Below are 17,553 nucleotides of genomic sequence, written 5' to 3'. Positions count from 1 at the left end.
AATAATATCCATAAAAATTAAGATATAGAATGGCTTTAAAGACAATAAAAAAATCATGTCCTTTAACCGGCCAGGACATATATATACATCCAAGTTACCATGGATGCGAAGTACATATTAAAATTGTAATACCATTGATGTTACATTGAAATATATGATGGATATGAAACATATGAGGATGCATATTTGATCCATAATGGCCAGTAAGGTGGTTAACATGAGTTTCTGTATATCAGTCAAACTAGTGTCCAGAAATGCTCAATACCTATTTATTAGGAAAAAGGTAACTAGAGGCATATTGTCTCCTTGATATAACGTCATGTTTCTGACCGAGTCTGTGTAAATGTTTATCAAACAAGTGAATTAATGATTATTCAGAGGCAGGCAGAACGATATCCAGTAATTCCAATTCAGAATAGCAGAAATAACCAGTTAAAGATCAGAAATTGATAGTATATTAGATACTAACCACCTGAAGTTGGTTTCTTACCTAGGGGTGGCTGGCATAGTATTAATCATGAGCTTTGTGGAAGAAATGATTAGTGAACATCAGTACTACTTTGAATACCTCACAAGTTGGCTCTGATAACTTTGGTAATTGATACCAAACACAATGTGTATAAACAGTGCAACAATGCACACTAAATCATTAGTGTATTGTTTATACCATGACACACTATTATGAATAACCAACATCTAAGCCTTTCTAAATATATGTATATATGTATAATAACTTTTTTAACTAATAATTTTAACTAATAAAAATAATTTTTTATCCTTATATATATATATATATATATATATATATATATATATATATATATATCCATGTGTAAATGGTCAAATTCTTTAGTAGTTTACTTTTCCTAGCAGAAAAGTAATGATGTTCCAATGTCAAGATAGAGTTCTAAAAACAAGCTGTGGATGATTCATATTATATATAAGTCTTTATATAAGGCAAACAGAGAAATTCCACCTTGGTTCCATGTTTTGGCTAGCATCTTCTTCTTCGCCTTCACTACCACTATATCGATAATCTTCTTGTACTTCTCCTGTTAAGAATGACAAGTGAATATATTAAATTATTAAATGTTTAATTGAAAATATATAAAGAATGCTAAAAATTAAGAAAGCACTACAGTTAGTTAAAAATAGGTTAGCCATGGCAATAATTAGTAGTTTGACAGAATATACATGGCAGCTTTAATTAAGCAAAGAAAGCATGAGAAAGAATGGTTACTGGGGCATCTTTTAGAAGGTTTGTAATAAAAAGGGAAAATCATACATTCTGAGTGATTGTAGTTTCCACTGGTAACATTGGCAAATGTTTAGGAGAGATATCAGATTTTTTTTTTTTTTTTTTTTTTTTTTTTAACGAGTGGGCTATATTTTTTTTTTCTATTTTTATTAATTTCATTTTTCGCATTTTTTTAAATTTATTTTTAACAGTCTGGAAACCTTGCTATAGATATCAAGCATGAAATTTTCTTACAGTCACTTTAAAATAAGTGGGACAGTGGTTTCAGAACATATTCAGAACATTTTCCAGGCCATAGAATTCATCTACGATCTGCTATAAAATAGTCAAATCTCACTAGAAAGGGCATTATAATGCACTAATTTATTCTGATTATGCCTCAGAAGGGGCTGAAAACATTCTTCTAATGACATAATTCAAAACAGAGTTGGAACTTTTGTTTAGACCAACATAATGCAGAGTATGCTGAACTTTTGGTTTTTGCAGTCTAGCCAAATTTCAACAATTATTTGCTAACAATTTCATGCTGCTCGACCCTGTTAGTAGCACAGAATACATTCTTCTCCCCTCCCCGCCACAAGTGAATAGACAAAACATCAAATTAGATGAGCTAATGTACGCAGAGATTGAGCTGGGCTTACACATCCTTCACAGGTAACGCCAACCCTCTGTAGTATTAGCAATCATTAGGTGACTGATGAGTTTCACTGTTAAATATAATACCACTCCTTCACTTACTAGAAGCTTGAAGTGGACAAATACCATGTTTGAACTTTAGAGAAAATACCCAGATAATTTTTTCCATAGTTCTTCTAGGTGTGACATTAGTATTATAATGAATAATGCAGAGTTATCCTTTAATCAATACGTAGGTCACAGAGTATGTAATATGAGTGATGACCATAGAATTACATAAAGATATCATGGAGAGACCCAACTTATTCTTTTTGAAGACATAGCTTTAAAAACAGTCATTCAGCAGCTGATGAATAACTTTTTGGCAAAACATAAACCCTCCTAATGACAATGCATTAGGAGGGTTTAGGTTTTAGTACATCATACAATGCCAAGACATCGATTCAGAAGATTTATTATTATATGGGTATCTCCACAGAGTCAAAAGACTCATCACAGGAGACCTACATTAACCATTATTCAAACCATACCTATCATACCTCTCCTTAAACTTATTCACCATTGGGGCACTTAATGGCCTGAGTGGCTGATATATCTACTCTCTAGCCAAAAGGCTGCGGGTTCAAATTCTGCCATAGATACAGCTGTTTGTGATGGTTCTACGAACTCTGTGTGGAAAGGGCTGCAATCCTACCACTTCTAGCAGAAGGCTTCACTTTCAAAATCACGTGAGGTACAAGAGTTACCATATGGCATCCAATGACATCACGTATTAATAACTAATTAAGGGACACTAACAACTACCTATGGCAGTCCATTCCACTCATTCACCACTCTCTGAGCAAAGAACCTAGTCTGCACATCTTACTAACGACACTCTTACACACAACTTCCAGCAGTGAACCCCTTCTCCCCTACTCCTCATGTATTGAAAATTTTCTCTTGTATCAATCTTATAGAATTCCTTTATTAATCTATAAGTTGCTATCATGTCTCTTCTCCTCTGCCTGTCATCTAAACTCTGCAACCCACATACACCTTCAATCTATCTTCAATCATAGAGAATAACATTTAGATGATATTCATCATGTAGATGTATGGCTTAGTAATGAACCCATTACTATACTGTCAATTTTACCCATTTCAGCTCATTCTAAACAACAATGAAAAGTAATCAGAAGTTTACATGCTGAGAAAAAAAAAAAAAGAGAGAGAGAGAGATGTGGATCAGAAAGACAATTTTTCAGATCCTCATATACCAGTCATAGTTCTAAATGCAACTTTTATATCGCTAATCTAAAAAAAAAAAAATAAATAAATAAATAAATAAATAAATCACACCTACTTTTCCTAACAAACTGAAATTTCAGCTTCAAGAAACTACTAATTTTTTTTAATTGTGCTCTGACTCTTTTCATCTCAAACATGGTATCTGTGCATATTTTTGCTCTGATATGTCACATCAAATATGATTATATACATACAGCTATCTCAATGGAATCAGACTAGACTCTGACTGGACAATAGACTCAATTGCAGAAGATCCATTATTTGTGCAATAAATATCATACCTATCCTTAAACTCACTCACTGACAAAACACTCACAACCACCTCTGACAAAAATTCTATTCCTAACACCCTTGCACAATTTCCATGGGTGACCATTCGTTCTTCCCCTCTATCATGTACTGAAAAAAAGTCTTCGGTTAAATTAATGTTTCCTCTTTTTTGCCTACCAGTTAACTCTTGAAGCCTACAGATCATCAAGTCTATTCTCATAAGGAGCATTCCGCAGACCTGAAACAATGTCATGCACCTCTGGATCCTCTTGATTACTTTAACCACACAGAATTCAGGTGACCAAATCTGTCCAACAGTGGTCAAGATGGAACTTATTATTGCCTTATAAAGAGGAACAATAACTTCTCTATCCCTGCCTCTTAAAACTCACATAATAACACAAGAAAAGGATGAATAACATTTTAGATATAAGCAAAATATCAGGTTAAGGATTGCATCATTTCAAGTATATTCAAATGTGATAACTTTTTAAAAGTAGGCACTTTAAACTAATCCTCTGTGGTAATTTTTTTTTTTGCAAACACTTTAACAAAAAAAATAAGTAATGCACATTTTATTGATATACATATTAAAACAAGGCAAAATAGGATTTAATAATAATAATAAAAAAAAAATAAAATAAAAACCTTTATCCAAAAACAATCTCCTGACTTCTTGGAAATTCTCTACAGACCACTTACTTATTTGAATTATTTTAGTTGACCAAGACTGATCAGCATTTTTCAAATTTCAAAAGGACACCCTCCCTGCCCCACAGAGCTGCTGTGCTCTAACCTGGAGCATGTCATTGAAGACGGAAGAGTAAATGAATGTATTCCCCCCCCATTCCCTTTTGAATGTGGAAATTAATATTAATTTATTAATAACTTATCTCATCTCATTTTCCCTTTACCCTCTTTTACCTTACGGTGTCAAGGGTTTATTAATCATTGGACCTCAACCATTCACAGGATAAGGTGGTCAAGCCCTATGTCCTGTAGCGTTGAATTCTCAAGGCCAGTTTGCCTGTTTTGCAGGGTGAAAAACCCCGGGATAAACTGGAGAAAAAAAAAAACTACTGTCCATGTCCAAGACCGGCTAACTTGGCTATGGCTGAGGAAGATCCTTCAGCTCCTCAGTGAATATCACTGAATTTAACTACCGCATTTTTCAGACACACCTTTCTACATAGAAAAATCTACTGAAAATTGGGGTGCATCTTATGGTCCGAAGATAACATTAAAATACGAATCTTTACACTGTACTGAAGCTGTTAGCGAAGTTCAATTACTGGTGCAATATGTTAATAAAATTAGCTAGTATGCCACTGAAGGTAGGTACCTAAGTTATCTCACTGCATGTGGGTGAATCACCGATTTAGAGCATCAATAGTCATTAGTATGTAAACATATGCACTTTTGTACAGTTCATTTGAATAATTTTTTTATAAGTCATTAAAATTTTTATCTTAAAATTAGAAAAAATGAGTGTAAAACAAAAAAGACTTTCATATAACATGAGTTATAAATTAAATGTGATAAATTATGCAAAACAATATGGAAACAGAGCAGCAGAAAGACATTTTGGTCCACCACCAACAGAAAAAATGGTTCGTGAGTGGAGAAAACAAGAGGAACAATTAAAACTGCAATGTAAACACAAGAAAACATTCCATTCGCACCTAGAAAAATGACCAGAATTAGAATTACAAATGAAAAATTGGGTAACGAATCATCGAAACATGGGAATATCTGTTTCTACGAAAATGATCATTTTTGAAGCAAAACGATGGGCAACTGATAATGGAATTTTAGATTTTATTGAATCACCATCTTGGTGCTTTAGATTTATGAAAAGATACGGGTTATGCATGTGTACAAAAACCACTCTAGCCCAAAAAAATGCCGGCTGACTATGAAGCTAAAATTATAGAATTCCATAGATTTGTCATATCAGCGAGAAGGAAATTTAACTTTGAGCTTAATCAAATTGCCAACATGGATGAAGTGCCTCTAACTTTTGATGTTCCTTCAAATCAGACAGTAGATTCAAAAGGCACCAAATCAATAGTGATCAAAACAACAGGTCACAAAAAAACTCACTACACTGTAGTTTTAGCTTGTTGAGCGGACGGAACATAACTACTCCCCATGTTAATCTTCAAGATAAAAACATTACCGAGATGAAATTCCTCGTGGCATTATTATCCACATTCAAGATAAAGGCTGGATAGATGAAACAGGAATGATATTATGGATACAAAAGATATGGGCCAAACATCCAGGTGTGTTGTTTAAAAAGCCTGCGATGTTAGTGTGGCATCAATTCAGAGCACATAAAACAAAATCAACCAAGAAGCTTCTAAAAGAAATGAATACAGAATTAGCAGTCATTCCTGAAGGCCTTATAGGTCAATTACAACCCTTGGATGGGTCTATTAATAAACCATTCAAAATTTTTTGCAGGAAGAGTGGAACAAATGGTTGGCAAAGCCAAATCACGATGTTACAGCAATAGGACGTATGAAATGGCCAACAATTTCAGAAGTATGTACCTGGGTGAAAAATTCATGGAAAGCTGTGAAAGAAGAGATGATTATAAAGTCATTTAAGAAATGCAGGATAAGTAATGTGATGGATGGCACCGAAGATGACGCAGTTTTGAAGAGAGTGACAATAATAGTTCAGATGAAAGTAATACGAACGGTGACATTAATGAGGCTAGTGATAGTGCCGAGAGTGAAGATGAACTGAATATTGCTAATACAAATGATTGTAACAATAAATAAAAATTAAGAATTTATAAATACGATATTCATTTTTTGAGAAGATAGGTAGTTCTTGCCACATGCACTTAGAGATGGCAAAATATCACATACAAAGAGAGGATTTGAAATTTAAGGGGTCAGCAATAACAGTGAGCCCATGGCTGTTCCTTCAATTTATTTATGCTGTTTGCCATTTCAAGCTGAAATATCCTGAATTCAAAAAACTTAAATTTGGAAATTCAAAAAATACATCTTCAAGGGTCTCAATTAAAAGAAACATCAGTGAAGAGTGAGTTGATGTCAAATTGATCATGAAATTAGAAAAATCTATAGTTTTAAGTCTAATTCTTCATACCAAATTCAGTAGAATTTAAAACCTATTTCTGAACACCAATCTTATCTACAAATTCCAATGCCTTTTCAACAAAAGTGTTGAGGTTCTTCACTGTCCTGATCATAATCACAATGAGGGACTAGTCACATCTGAAATTTGGAGAGTTATTAGCAACTATTTGTTTTTTTTAGCTCCCCCCTCACTAAATGTGTAATGGTTTACAACTTGGTCTCCTTGTAACTACACAGGAAAAGAAAACTATTATTTGTTGTATAAAAAATTAAAACTAGGTTTTAATTTTTTATACAACACATGTAACCAAAACGCACGTAATTTCAGAGTATATTGTTAATATAATGTACACTCTGAGGCTAAGTGTTTAATTCAAATGATAGAGAAACTGATTAAATAAAAAAAATCTACTTCTGTACTTTCCAATACTACATATTCACATAAAGATCTGATTAATATATTTTGGTGTATAGATTATACATGAAGCTTTCTTAGAACTAATTCTCATACAGGAAACTTACAGGTATCAAAAGGAATAAATGGTTATAAAAGAAAGATTACTATACTGAATTTCTTTAGAACTGTGCTTTTACTATATAGCCAAAACGTTTTGGTAACTGATCATATAAATTTAATTAAATATAGTGGTATTTAATATAGTGGGAGCTTTAATGTATTATGAATACCAAGAAGCTAATCCTAGGATTGATATAAGTAACTGATCCTTATATCAATAGATAAATTAATATATTTATTAATTTATCTATTGATATAGATAAATTAATGTATTTATTAAGCAAATCTGATGATAAATCAATAAACAGTGTTGTGGACAGGAAGGTGACGATTTGCATTCAGCTGCCTTACCTCTTTTGTGTTTACGACATCTATCTATGTGGTCTTTTAGTTGTATCCGAACCTGCCTTTCTGTTGGTTGGTCCCTAATAAATGGATGCTTTAGCAGCTGGTCAGTGTATGGACGCTGCTGATAATCTTTCACAAGTACCGTTTCTATAAAACTATGAAATTTTTTGGACCATTTTCTTGATTTAAGTCGAGGGGGAGGATTACGTGGAATCAAGAACAAGGCTCTCATTGGATGCATATCACATAATGCTGAAAGAAAAGAAAATAAAGAAAAAATAAGATGCAATTACAAACCCAACAAAAACATATCTACAGTTTTTTTTAAAGAATGAACTACAATTCTAAGGATATTAAAAACATAAACTAGGCTCTTATCGTTTTCTGATATTGTGCATCAAATAATCACCCAACAACAACAACACCTGCCATGGATAAAAGCAGGTTTACCTTATGTCAATCACAGAAGAAATAAAGAAAAAATTTTGATTATGTTGTGGTTGGTGGGGAAAACTGTGCTGCTGGTGGCACAGTTTACCAGCATCAATGGACAGTAAATCCAGAGAATGGTTGCAGTAATATGTTCTTTATGTTTCAAGAGAGGGGTGGTAATAAAGAAGTAATTTCAGATGACCAACATGGCAGAAAATTCTAGATGCTGTTTAACAGAGCCTTCTGGATAGTTGGTAATCATTTCCTGCCAGGCTCGATTAACCAGCCTGAATGCTGTCTTCATGAGCATCTAGAATTTTTGAAAATAATACCATATTTCTGGAGACATTTGCAATTTATATATATATATATTTTTTTGAAATAATTAAATGACTAGAACCCAAGAGATAAAAACAGAAACAATAATTTATTTTAAATAAACTGCATAACTAGTTTTGTGTTCTTAGAAGACTTCATCAGATGCATTACATGACAGAAATGCAAACAAACATTGCGAGAGGAATATCTAAACGTTAAAATGCCAACATACTGATATTTGAAGGCATTCTGTGTGTCACTTTATTGGTGCATGCATGCATTCATGATCTCGCGAATGTCAAAGTACCTACAGAGTTCCAACTCTTTTAAAGGATAAATTATTGAAAAAAGTGATATCTTTATTAACCCATTGCATTAATTCTGGTTATTTCCAGTTTAAAGGTGCTATTTACAAACAGAACTTTGGATTAGCCATGGCAATCCTTTATCTCCCACACTGGTAAATTTATATTTAGAATCTTTTGAGGAAAAAAAGCTATTTCTTCATTCCCATTGAAACCTAGGTTGTGGAAAAGATATATAGATAATATTTTCTTAATCTGAAGTCATGGACCTGATTCCTTACAGAATTTCCTAGACCATCTCAACAATCAACACCCAAAATTTTAGTTTACTTCAGAATTAGAGATTGACGGCTCCTCCCATTCCTGGATGTCAAACTCACGTGTATCTGGAAAATTGAAAATCTCCATTTAAAGAAAGCCCACTCACACCAACAGATGTCTCCATGAAGTCCCACTATCTGTCTTAAAAAACTTATCTCTGTGCTAGGCAAACATGCTCACTCCCTCCTCTGTGAAGAGGAGGATATCAACAAAGAACTTCATTTTCTTCTTACAACCCTTCAGCAAAATGGTTATTTAAAACAGAAAACTACAACTTAATCCACCTCCTCACCATACTGAAGATAGAAATAATGAAGAAGGCTATATAGCTCTACCATATATCACTTCTGTTTTGCCTAAGTTAGCTAAAGTTCTCAAAAAATTTAACATCCAGACTTCTTTTCACTCCTCTACCCAAGTTCCATTCTTTATTCAATATGCCTAAACAAAAACATACCTTAAAATATCCTGCCGTTTAAGTGTTTGGTGCAACTGCAAGATGCCTTATTTTGGTCAGACAGAAAAAGTCATTAAGTTACGTCTAGAAGAACATAAGAGACACATCACATATGGCAGAACTAGAGCAAGTGCTCTGTTTAATCACATCCTCAATTCTGCTGACACTAATGACGAAAATGCTATCAATCACCCAGTCAATATAGAACAAATTGGAAAGCATCTTTCAATGCTATGACAAACTGGGAAAAAAAATTGTGGAATCTAAAGAAATCATCCTCAATCCAGTACATCCCAACACTAAACTCAGTTATAATCTTTCAGATTGTCACTGTGCTGCTATTTAACTTTGGCAGTTACAAGATGATGAGTACATGCATGTGCTCAACAATGAAGTGATACGCAGAAACAGTACCGTCGACAGGGTGTAGCATGGAGGAAGTCTGCCTCATAGCGTGGCTTAATAAGGGTGTTCGTTCAGTGATATTGTGGTAGGCGTTGTCGCTATGCTAACAATTCCTGTTAGCATAGCAAGTGCAGAAAGAAGTTTTTCAAAGCTTAAACTGATTAAAAATTATTTGCAAACAGCAATGACCCAAGAAAGATTGTTTTGGTCTAGCAACTATATCGTTAGAGGTGGACATAGCTTATAATTTAAATTTAGAAGAGCTTATAAACAGTTTTATTGTGTGATATCCCTGTAGAGCAAACATTTAATTAATATTATTATGTAATTGTTTTGCATTAATGTTTCTCTTGTAATAAAAACAAAATAGCAATTGGAGATTTTCTTATATTTTTGTCTTATAATCCATCAGGGGTGATATTTAATTGTTTGCCTCGGGGCACAATCTAATCTGGCAATGGCCCTGCACAGAATGCCTTCAAATGTTAATACGCTGGCATTATAATGTTTAGATATTCTCTCGCAATTATTTTTTTGTATTTCTCTTATGTAATGCACCCGATGAAGTCTTCTAAGAACACAAAACTAGTTGTGCAGTTTATTTAAAATAAAATATAATGTTTCTATTTTTATCTCTCAGTTTCTAGTCATGTAATCTACTTCAAAAATATGTCTCTCTATCGAGACAATCAACAATATCATTATATATATATATATATATATATATATATTAGCAGTTGGTTAGGGAACAAATACCATCTGAAGCAAAAGGGAAATGGCTTTTTTTTTTTTTTTGCATACTGAAGCAAAAAAATAAAGTGTATGTTTATGTCAGGAAAAATCTGCAGCTAGCAATCTGGGATTGAATAAATAATAATCTGTTTATTATTTTCTTTTTTGGCATGAAATAGCATGGGAATAGGGTTGGAGATTAAAATTGAATTTACAGTCTTGCTAGATAATCCTACAGATTTGTATATCACAAGGTTTTGGGAATGAAATTGTCATAAAAAAGCTGTGCGAGTTGGGCAGGTTGCAGATGAGAGATTGGGATATAGCCGAGTAGTTAAACAGAACTTTTTGGTACAAGCAATGCTGGAGAAACTGGATGATAAAAAAAGCATCATGTAGTGAGCAACCAACTCAAGAATAAACTAGACAACAAATTATAAATTGGCATGAAGACTAGAAGATGATGTTGGATCCTACTTCTTCTTAATCTGTACCTTGGATCCGACATGATTACTATTACGATGTTCTTAACTAGTTGATAAGTTGATTTCTAATTCAAATATAAAGAAAATTTATATTTAGAGACTACGCCACTTTATATCTGAATTAGTTCAAGAAGTGAAGATAAACCAACTCTCAACTATCTCTCCTTAATATGTTGTTATTATACGTATACTGGCCGAGTATATTTGACTTACTTAATTCACCCGCTTTGGTTCGAATATTTTATGAATGGTGCAGTAAAAGAGATTCAGGCAAAACACAACTTTAGATTAACAAAAACAAACATTTAATTTAGAATCACAATTTACACTTAAGTTCAAATCACTAAGTCAGATATTATAAACATTTTAGCTCTCACAAAATTCAATTAACTGATTGGTAAAATTCAAAGTCACAAAGTTCCTCAGTAATCGATTGCACAAATATCTCACAGTTTCTTGAGTTTCAAATACAACAAAAATTTCAGTAATACCTCTTCACAAACAAACACTTTTAAATTTACACTTTAGCTAACTTCCTCAATAGTTACTGTTAGTATAAGGAAATTCTAGGATGAAACTCTCACACTTCTCCGTATAGGAATATTATTAACGGTTGGAATAATCTTACCGATAATCTTTTTTCTTCACCTACTTATACGTAAACACTTTTTATAACTGTATACACTTAAACAGTATACGGCACTCATTAAATAAATTCTTCTTAGCAATAACTGAATTAATCATCGGTCACAATACACATAAACAAACGTTCTTGCATGAAATACTACTGATCACTTATGAATTAAGGCAATACACAATAATTCCTTAACTTGAGGTTTTACATGCACAGCTGTTCATTCTTCCTGCATTCATTTAATTCTTTAGGCAATATATTTCTAAGCACAGCTAATGGTAAACTTCAATTTTACAGCCTCTACTATTCGCTAATAACTCTGTACTTTGCTTCAAGGTTCTGTATGTCCTTGAAAGGTCGGCCCTGAAATAGAATCTCAACTCAAATATCACTAGTCTAATTAATAGTCTCTCAGCTGTTTTCCATAGCTATAATTGTTATTCTACAACTTATTAGCTAACTGCTTCTCGACTAGTAGACTTTATTAGCTGCTTGAGTGACTTGCCGACTCGCTATTATCGCACTGTGATTCCCGAATGCCCCAATTCCAACCTAATGCCAATTCTCTCCTTTCTATCTCTCTTAATTCCTCTAATCTCTCCTTAATTAATTAATAATTTCAGCATTCATCGCTTATATATTTGTTCTTCCCACCTAAATTATTCTCGTGATATCTTTCTAAAACTCATTTCAATAAACCTTCTCCTCACGTGGTGTTCATAACGTGCTCACTCGCTTACATACGTCTCCATGACAACAAAACAAAACATAATAAAATTAAGGTATTGCATAACGCTAAACTTCTACAAATAGGAATAAATAAAGAATATTTACATTTCAATTAATGCGCAGTTAAATTATCAAATACAAGTTCTTATAATATTAACATAATAATTAAAATAGCTTAATAATATTTAATAGTCTTTTCATTATTAATACATATTTGATTAAATAATTAAATATTATACAAAATTAAGGTAGTTATATGAATATTAAATTGTAAAATAAGTTGTTTACATTAAATAATATTTACAAGTCTAGCCTTTGTGATGGAAGGTCATGTTGGATTCTGAAGCAAATAATAATTACTTAAATCTCTATATATTCAGAATCCAACAGATGATATGATAACAGTAACTTTCTGCCAGACATGCTAGATATTTCCATGTTTTTTTTTTCCTCCTAATATTTCTACAGGATTTATTCAGAGGTAGATGGCATAAGCTAAAAGATCACCTATAGTGTGAAGAGTGAATTCATGCTGATTATTGTTGATGCACAAAATTCTTTCAGAGTATGAATGAGTTAGTTTTAATGAACTTCTGCATTATTTTTAGAGGACTACAGTGACAGAAACAGTGGCAACACTTAGTTGATAAATTCATCAAGTGACTGGAATGGATTAGACATGGCTGAAGACTAAGATTCTGTAATACAACAGAAAAACTCTGAAGCACAAATATTAAGGATAAAATAAAGGGATGACATCAGGACAACAAATTTTTTTAGTATCTGGGTTCCTTAAAGATTGCCTTGTAGTATCTCGCTAGTGGATTATAGAATCCACTGAATGTGAAATATCTCTATGAGATATTGAATGAAGAGTAATTTGTAATGATAACTATATATAAGATCTTGAAGTAGAAAGCTCTAGGGAATGTAATATACCTAATTTCTAAATAACAAAGCTGTAAGTTATGAAAGATGAATCATCAACTTACGTGGTTGTGACTCTGCCATCTCCAGTGCAGTAATTCCTAATGACCATAAGTCACTCTGTAGGAAGAAAAATAAATAAATAAAATATTATGAAAATGGACCATTACATATAGTTATAAAAATTTTATTAATGTGCCTACGTCTCTCTTTCACACACACACCACTTAACTGCAGTCTTCTCCGAAATAGACAGCTAATACACAAATGCAATGCATGCACTTTTCTCAGGTCTGGCTTTGCTTTCTATTGAACAATGATGCACTGTATATTTGTATTCACACATTATTAATTTAGTGTTAGTGTATACTGTGATAGAGTACAATCATGAAGAAAAAAGGAACAGAAGTCAAAAATGGAAACCTAATGAAAATTCACCAAAATTGAACCATGACCAATTAATATAACCATGAAGGATGCTGTCTGTATAAAGGAACATAAGGATCTGACTCTTAAACGTCAATAATAAAAAAAAAAAAAAGCATTGTAACTATCTCAAAACGTGACAAATGGGATGACAATTGTGCTCCAGATATTTAGCAGGAATAGCATGACTGAAGAAGATGGATTCTAATGCTTCACAGTTCATAATGTCCAAAGAGAAACAGATGGTGTTTTAGCTGTTTTCAAGAGATTTATGATAAAAAAGAAAGAAGCCACTGTTCAGTCATCTCTTGATTTCATACTGAAAATCAAATGACCAAATTGAACTTTCAATTTTTCTATTTTTTTCATACTTTTTATATTTATATATATATATATATATATATATTATATATATATATATATAGTTATTACTTTGCATTAATAATTCCATATAGAAATTTAATTTATATGAGCATCTTGCGAATGAAAACTAACAGAAATAACTTTTTAAAAAGTGTTAATGTACTATTGCATACACATACTGTAAACACATAAGCAACAGGATGTGATTAATGGGTAAGGTGGGTTAAATCAGACTTACATAAAGGTTTGCAGAACTGTTATACAAATCATGGTACTCATATGACTGTATATATATATATATATATATATATTACATGCATCATAATTATTGCCAAATTTCTATTGGACTAATAGTATAATAAATTTAGTTTAATCCTTTATCCAAGTGTGAGCAAACAAAGTTTGCGCCTGAAAGTATCTTCAGGACTGGGGTAAGGTGGTACAACACCAGGGCAACTCGTTGCAAAGGTGGAGCAAGCTACCAACACTCCTGTCTCGGTATCTCCTATAATGCAAAACACATCTCTTGCGGATACGTCTAATGTTATGCATTAAGGGAAGGGCCACTACCCAGACTAGTTTCGACCTTTATTGAGGTCTTTTCAGTGGGAGCGAGGCCCAAGTTGAGATTTCGACCTTTATTGAGGTCTTTTCAGTGGGAGCCAGGCCCAAATTGAGATACCAGGCAGAAGCATTAGCAGGTCATCTCTACCTATAGGAGTTGCCAAATGTTGTGCCACCATTTTTTAATAAATTACTCTGGATTTAGAGAAGGTGGTACAACACTAGGGCAACTCGTTGCAAAGGTGGAGCAAGCTACTAAGAATTTATAATGCATTGTTGCGTTTTGCACATTATTGTGTTATTCTGCATGTGCATTAACACATTATTGTGTTAATGCAAAACACTATAATGTGTTTTGCATTATAGGAGATACTGAGACAGGAGTGTTGGTAGCTTGCTCCACCTTTGCAATGAGTTGCCCTAGTGTTGTACCACATTACCCCAATCCTGAAGATACTTTCAGGCGCAAACTTTGTTTGCTCACACTTGGATAAAGGATTAAACTAAATTTATTATAGTCTAACCAAGTGAAAAATAAACTTTCAACATCTTGGACTAATAGTAGTTCTAACTGAGCCATTTTACTACATTACATCACTGCTGTACAAATTAAACTGTTCTACTTTGTTATTCAATCACAATGACCTTAGTAAGGGACAATGATAGCCATGCAACTGTTGAGAATTGTGCAAAATAAAATCATAGGTAAGGTTATCAAATTTCTATTATTATACAGAAAATATCACCTAAGTTTTTTTTTTTTGCTTGGTTAGTAAGTAAATTATACCAGGCTAATTATGTTTTAATCCTTTATCCAATCCATAAGTCTACATTTAAAGGATCTTCAACTAGGTTACCTGTATATAGATGCAAATGATTTCGTATCAGATTGCATTAATATTCTTGGGGAAAAAAAGGATGTAAAACAAGGATTTAAAACAAGTCTAGTATAATTTAGTTTGAAACCAAGCAAAAAAACTTTCTGCGACAATCTGTAATCCAGGTTGTTGTTTTTTTTCTGCTACTTGTATATGGAAAATATGACTTCTGCATTGATTTAGTTATCATTATCTCCATGAATCTAGCTTTCACTGATGACAGTTTAAAGACTCAAAACCAACCTTTAAACTGTCAAGTGACATTTCTCATAATCCATAAACAGGTAAGTAACATTTCTCATAATCCATAGCAATATACTCATCTGAAAGGAAGTGTTGTGAATTATTGGATACTAGGGCAATTAGATGTGAAGTCATCTGCCTACACACAAAGTAGCCCAGTTGTGAAGATGAATAAACTGTTTGCTTATGCTTGGATAAAATATAAAAACAAAAATTATTATTTCTTGTCTGGTATAATTTATATATAATTTACTTATTATGTGGTTTCTATCACATAACAAGAATAATACAAACTTAATTTAATACTAAAATTCAGTGATGCTTTCTCACCTTGAAGTGAGAAAGAGACTTGTCTTTATAAATAGTTTGTGTATTTGGGAGAGCAAGCTTATAGCTCTATATTTTTCTCATTGTCCTTTTAGAACAACAGTATTATGAGAGCATTGTTCCACCTGTTTGGTATATCTCTTTTTTTTAAAGCATTCGTTAAACAGATTTTTTAGTTCTTCTGTTAATATTTTTCCTGCTGGTTTCATTATTTCTATTGCAATTCCATCTCCTTTCATTTTATTATTACATGACACCGCCAGGGAGTCCAAAGACTCATCGAGGGAGGGCACCAACTCTACATTTCCACCACTCAATCCACCAACTACAACGAATCGCAACTACTCCAACACCATCTACCACCCACTGCCACAACTAATATTTCCACAGACAATCACAACAACCATGCCAATGGCAGGATTCGAACCCGCAGCCTTTTAGCTGGAGAGCGGATAAGCTAACCGCTTGGCCAACCAGGCGGGCATTATTTTTCAATTCTTTCATTGCTTGTTATGCATTTCTGGAATACCTTTTTCTTCTTCTTTTCTTCAGGCTTCCATATAATAGACAGTGTTTTCGACAGTGCTTGAGGTGTCATATATTTTTTTAAATAGTGAAGTGTAACACCAAGCAGTGGTCTTTCCATTTTTCTCTGAAAAATACTTTGCAGCCATTTCTGCTTTGCCTGTTTTATTTTTGATATTATCTAGTTTTATCTTCGTGTATTATTATTATTTCTTTGTTTTCTATGGCTGTTATTGCTATTTTCTATTTTCTTGTTATCTATTGTTTCTTCTATCATTTTTATCTTCCCTTTTCATCTTCTCTGATATTTTTTCAGATTTGTGTGTGTGTGAATTCCATTGTATTTCTTTTTAATTTCCCAATGAGTTGTCTTCTTTTCTCCGACAGATTTTCTGTTTTCTCTGATAAGTTCTCACGTGCACTTTCTATAATGATTAATAGATTTTGCTGTGTATTATCCATTTGTGGATTTCCATTTTTTTTTTTTTTTTTTTTTTTTTGATATAATTTTTTGTTGGCTATTAAAATATCATTATCTTCACTTTTTTTTTGTTTTCATGTATACCATTCTTTTCATCTAGTAAATTCTTTCTTCTCATTAGATCATTGGTATAAACTTAGTCATATATCTTTTCTCTACTACATCATAAACAGTTCTCTGATGTCTGCTCATCAAACAACATGTCCATATCATTCATGTCACCAGTTTTGTGTCCGTACCCATTCGCTCCACCTTAAACAACATTGATGAAATAAATTATATGACAAAACATACGAATTAAAAGGACACTGAATTTAAAACAGACAAGACACCTGGCTTAAATTTTATAACAGAAATCGCCACCCATCCCTCGATAATGTGGTTTGGAATATGACAAAAGACAAAATAAAATAAAGCAGAAATGAGATTTTTTGGAACTAAAAGATGTAAACAATTAGATTATATAAAGAAATGAAGATATTAGAAGAAAGATAATTACAGTTTAAATAAAAAAATAAAGGAACAGAGAGAGAGAGAGAAATTAAAAGAATATTTATATAGGATGGAAA

General features: G+C 32.6%; 1 protein-coding gene across 5 annotated transcripts in view; it reads right to left on the bottom strand.

Moving 5' to 3' along the window:
• The window catches only part of msn (serine/threonine-protein kinase msn), a 566,215-nt gene that overhangs the window by 305,846 nt on the left and 242,816 nt on the right, over positions 1-17,553 (bottom strand). For all 5 annotated transcript variants that reach the window (XM_090413541.1, XM_090413543.1, XM_090413544.1 and 2 more), the window contains exons 11-13: positions 13,243-13,297; positions 7,436-7,684; positions 977-1,052 (exon numbers count right to left, since the gene is read on the bottom strand). In XM_090413541.1, the coding sequence (XP_090269667.1) occupies positions 977-1,052; positions 7,436-7,684; positions 13,243-13,297 (380 nt within the window). The remainder of the gene's footprint in view (positions 1-976; positions 1,053-7,435; positions 7,685-13,242; positions 13,298-17,553) is intronic.

Source organism: Typopeltis vanoorti, chromosome 24 (genome assembly GCF_054136105.1).
Source record: "Typopeltis vanoorti isolate ZY-2024b chromosome 24, IOZ_Tvanoo_1.0, whole genome shotgun sequence".
NCBI classification, from domain to species: Eukaryota; Metazoa; Arthropoda; class Arachnida; order Uropygi; family Thelyphonidae; genus Typopeltis; species Typopeltis vanoorti.
This window is presented reverse-complemented; position numbering and strand designations above follow the sequence as displayed.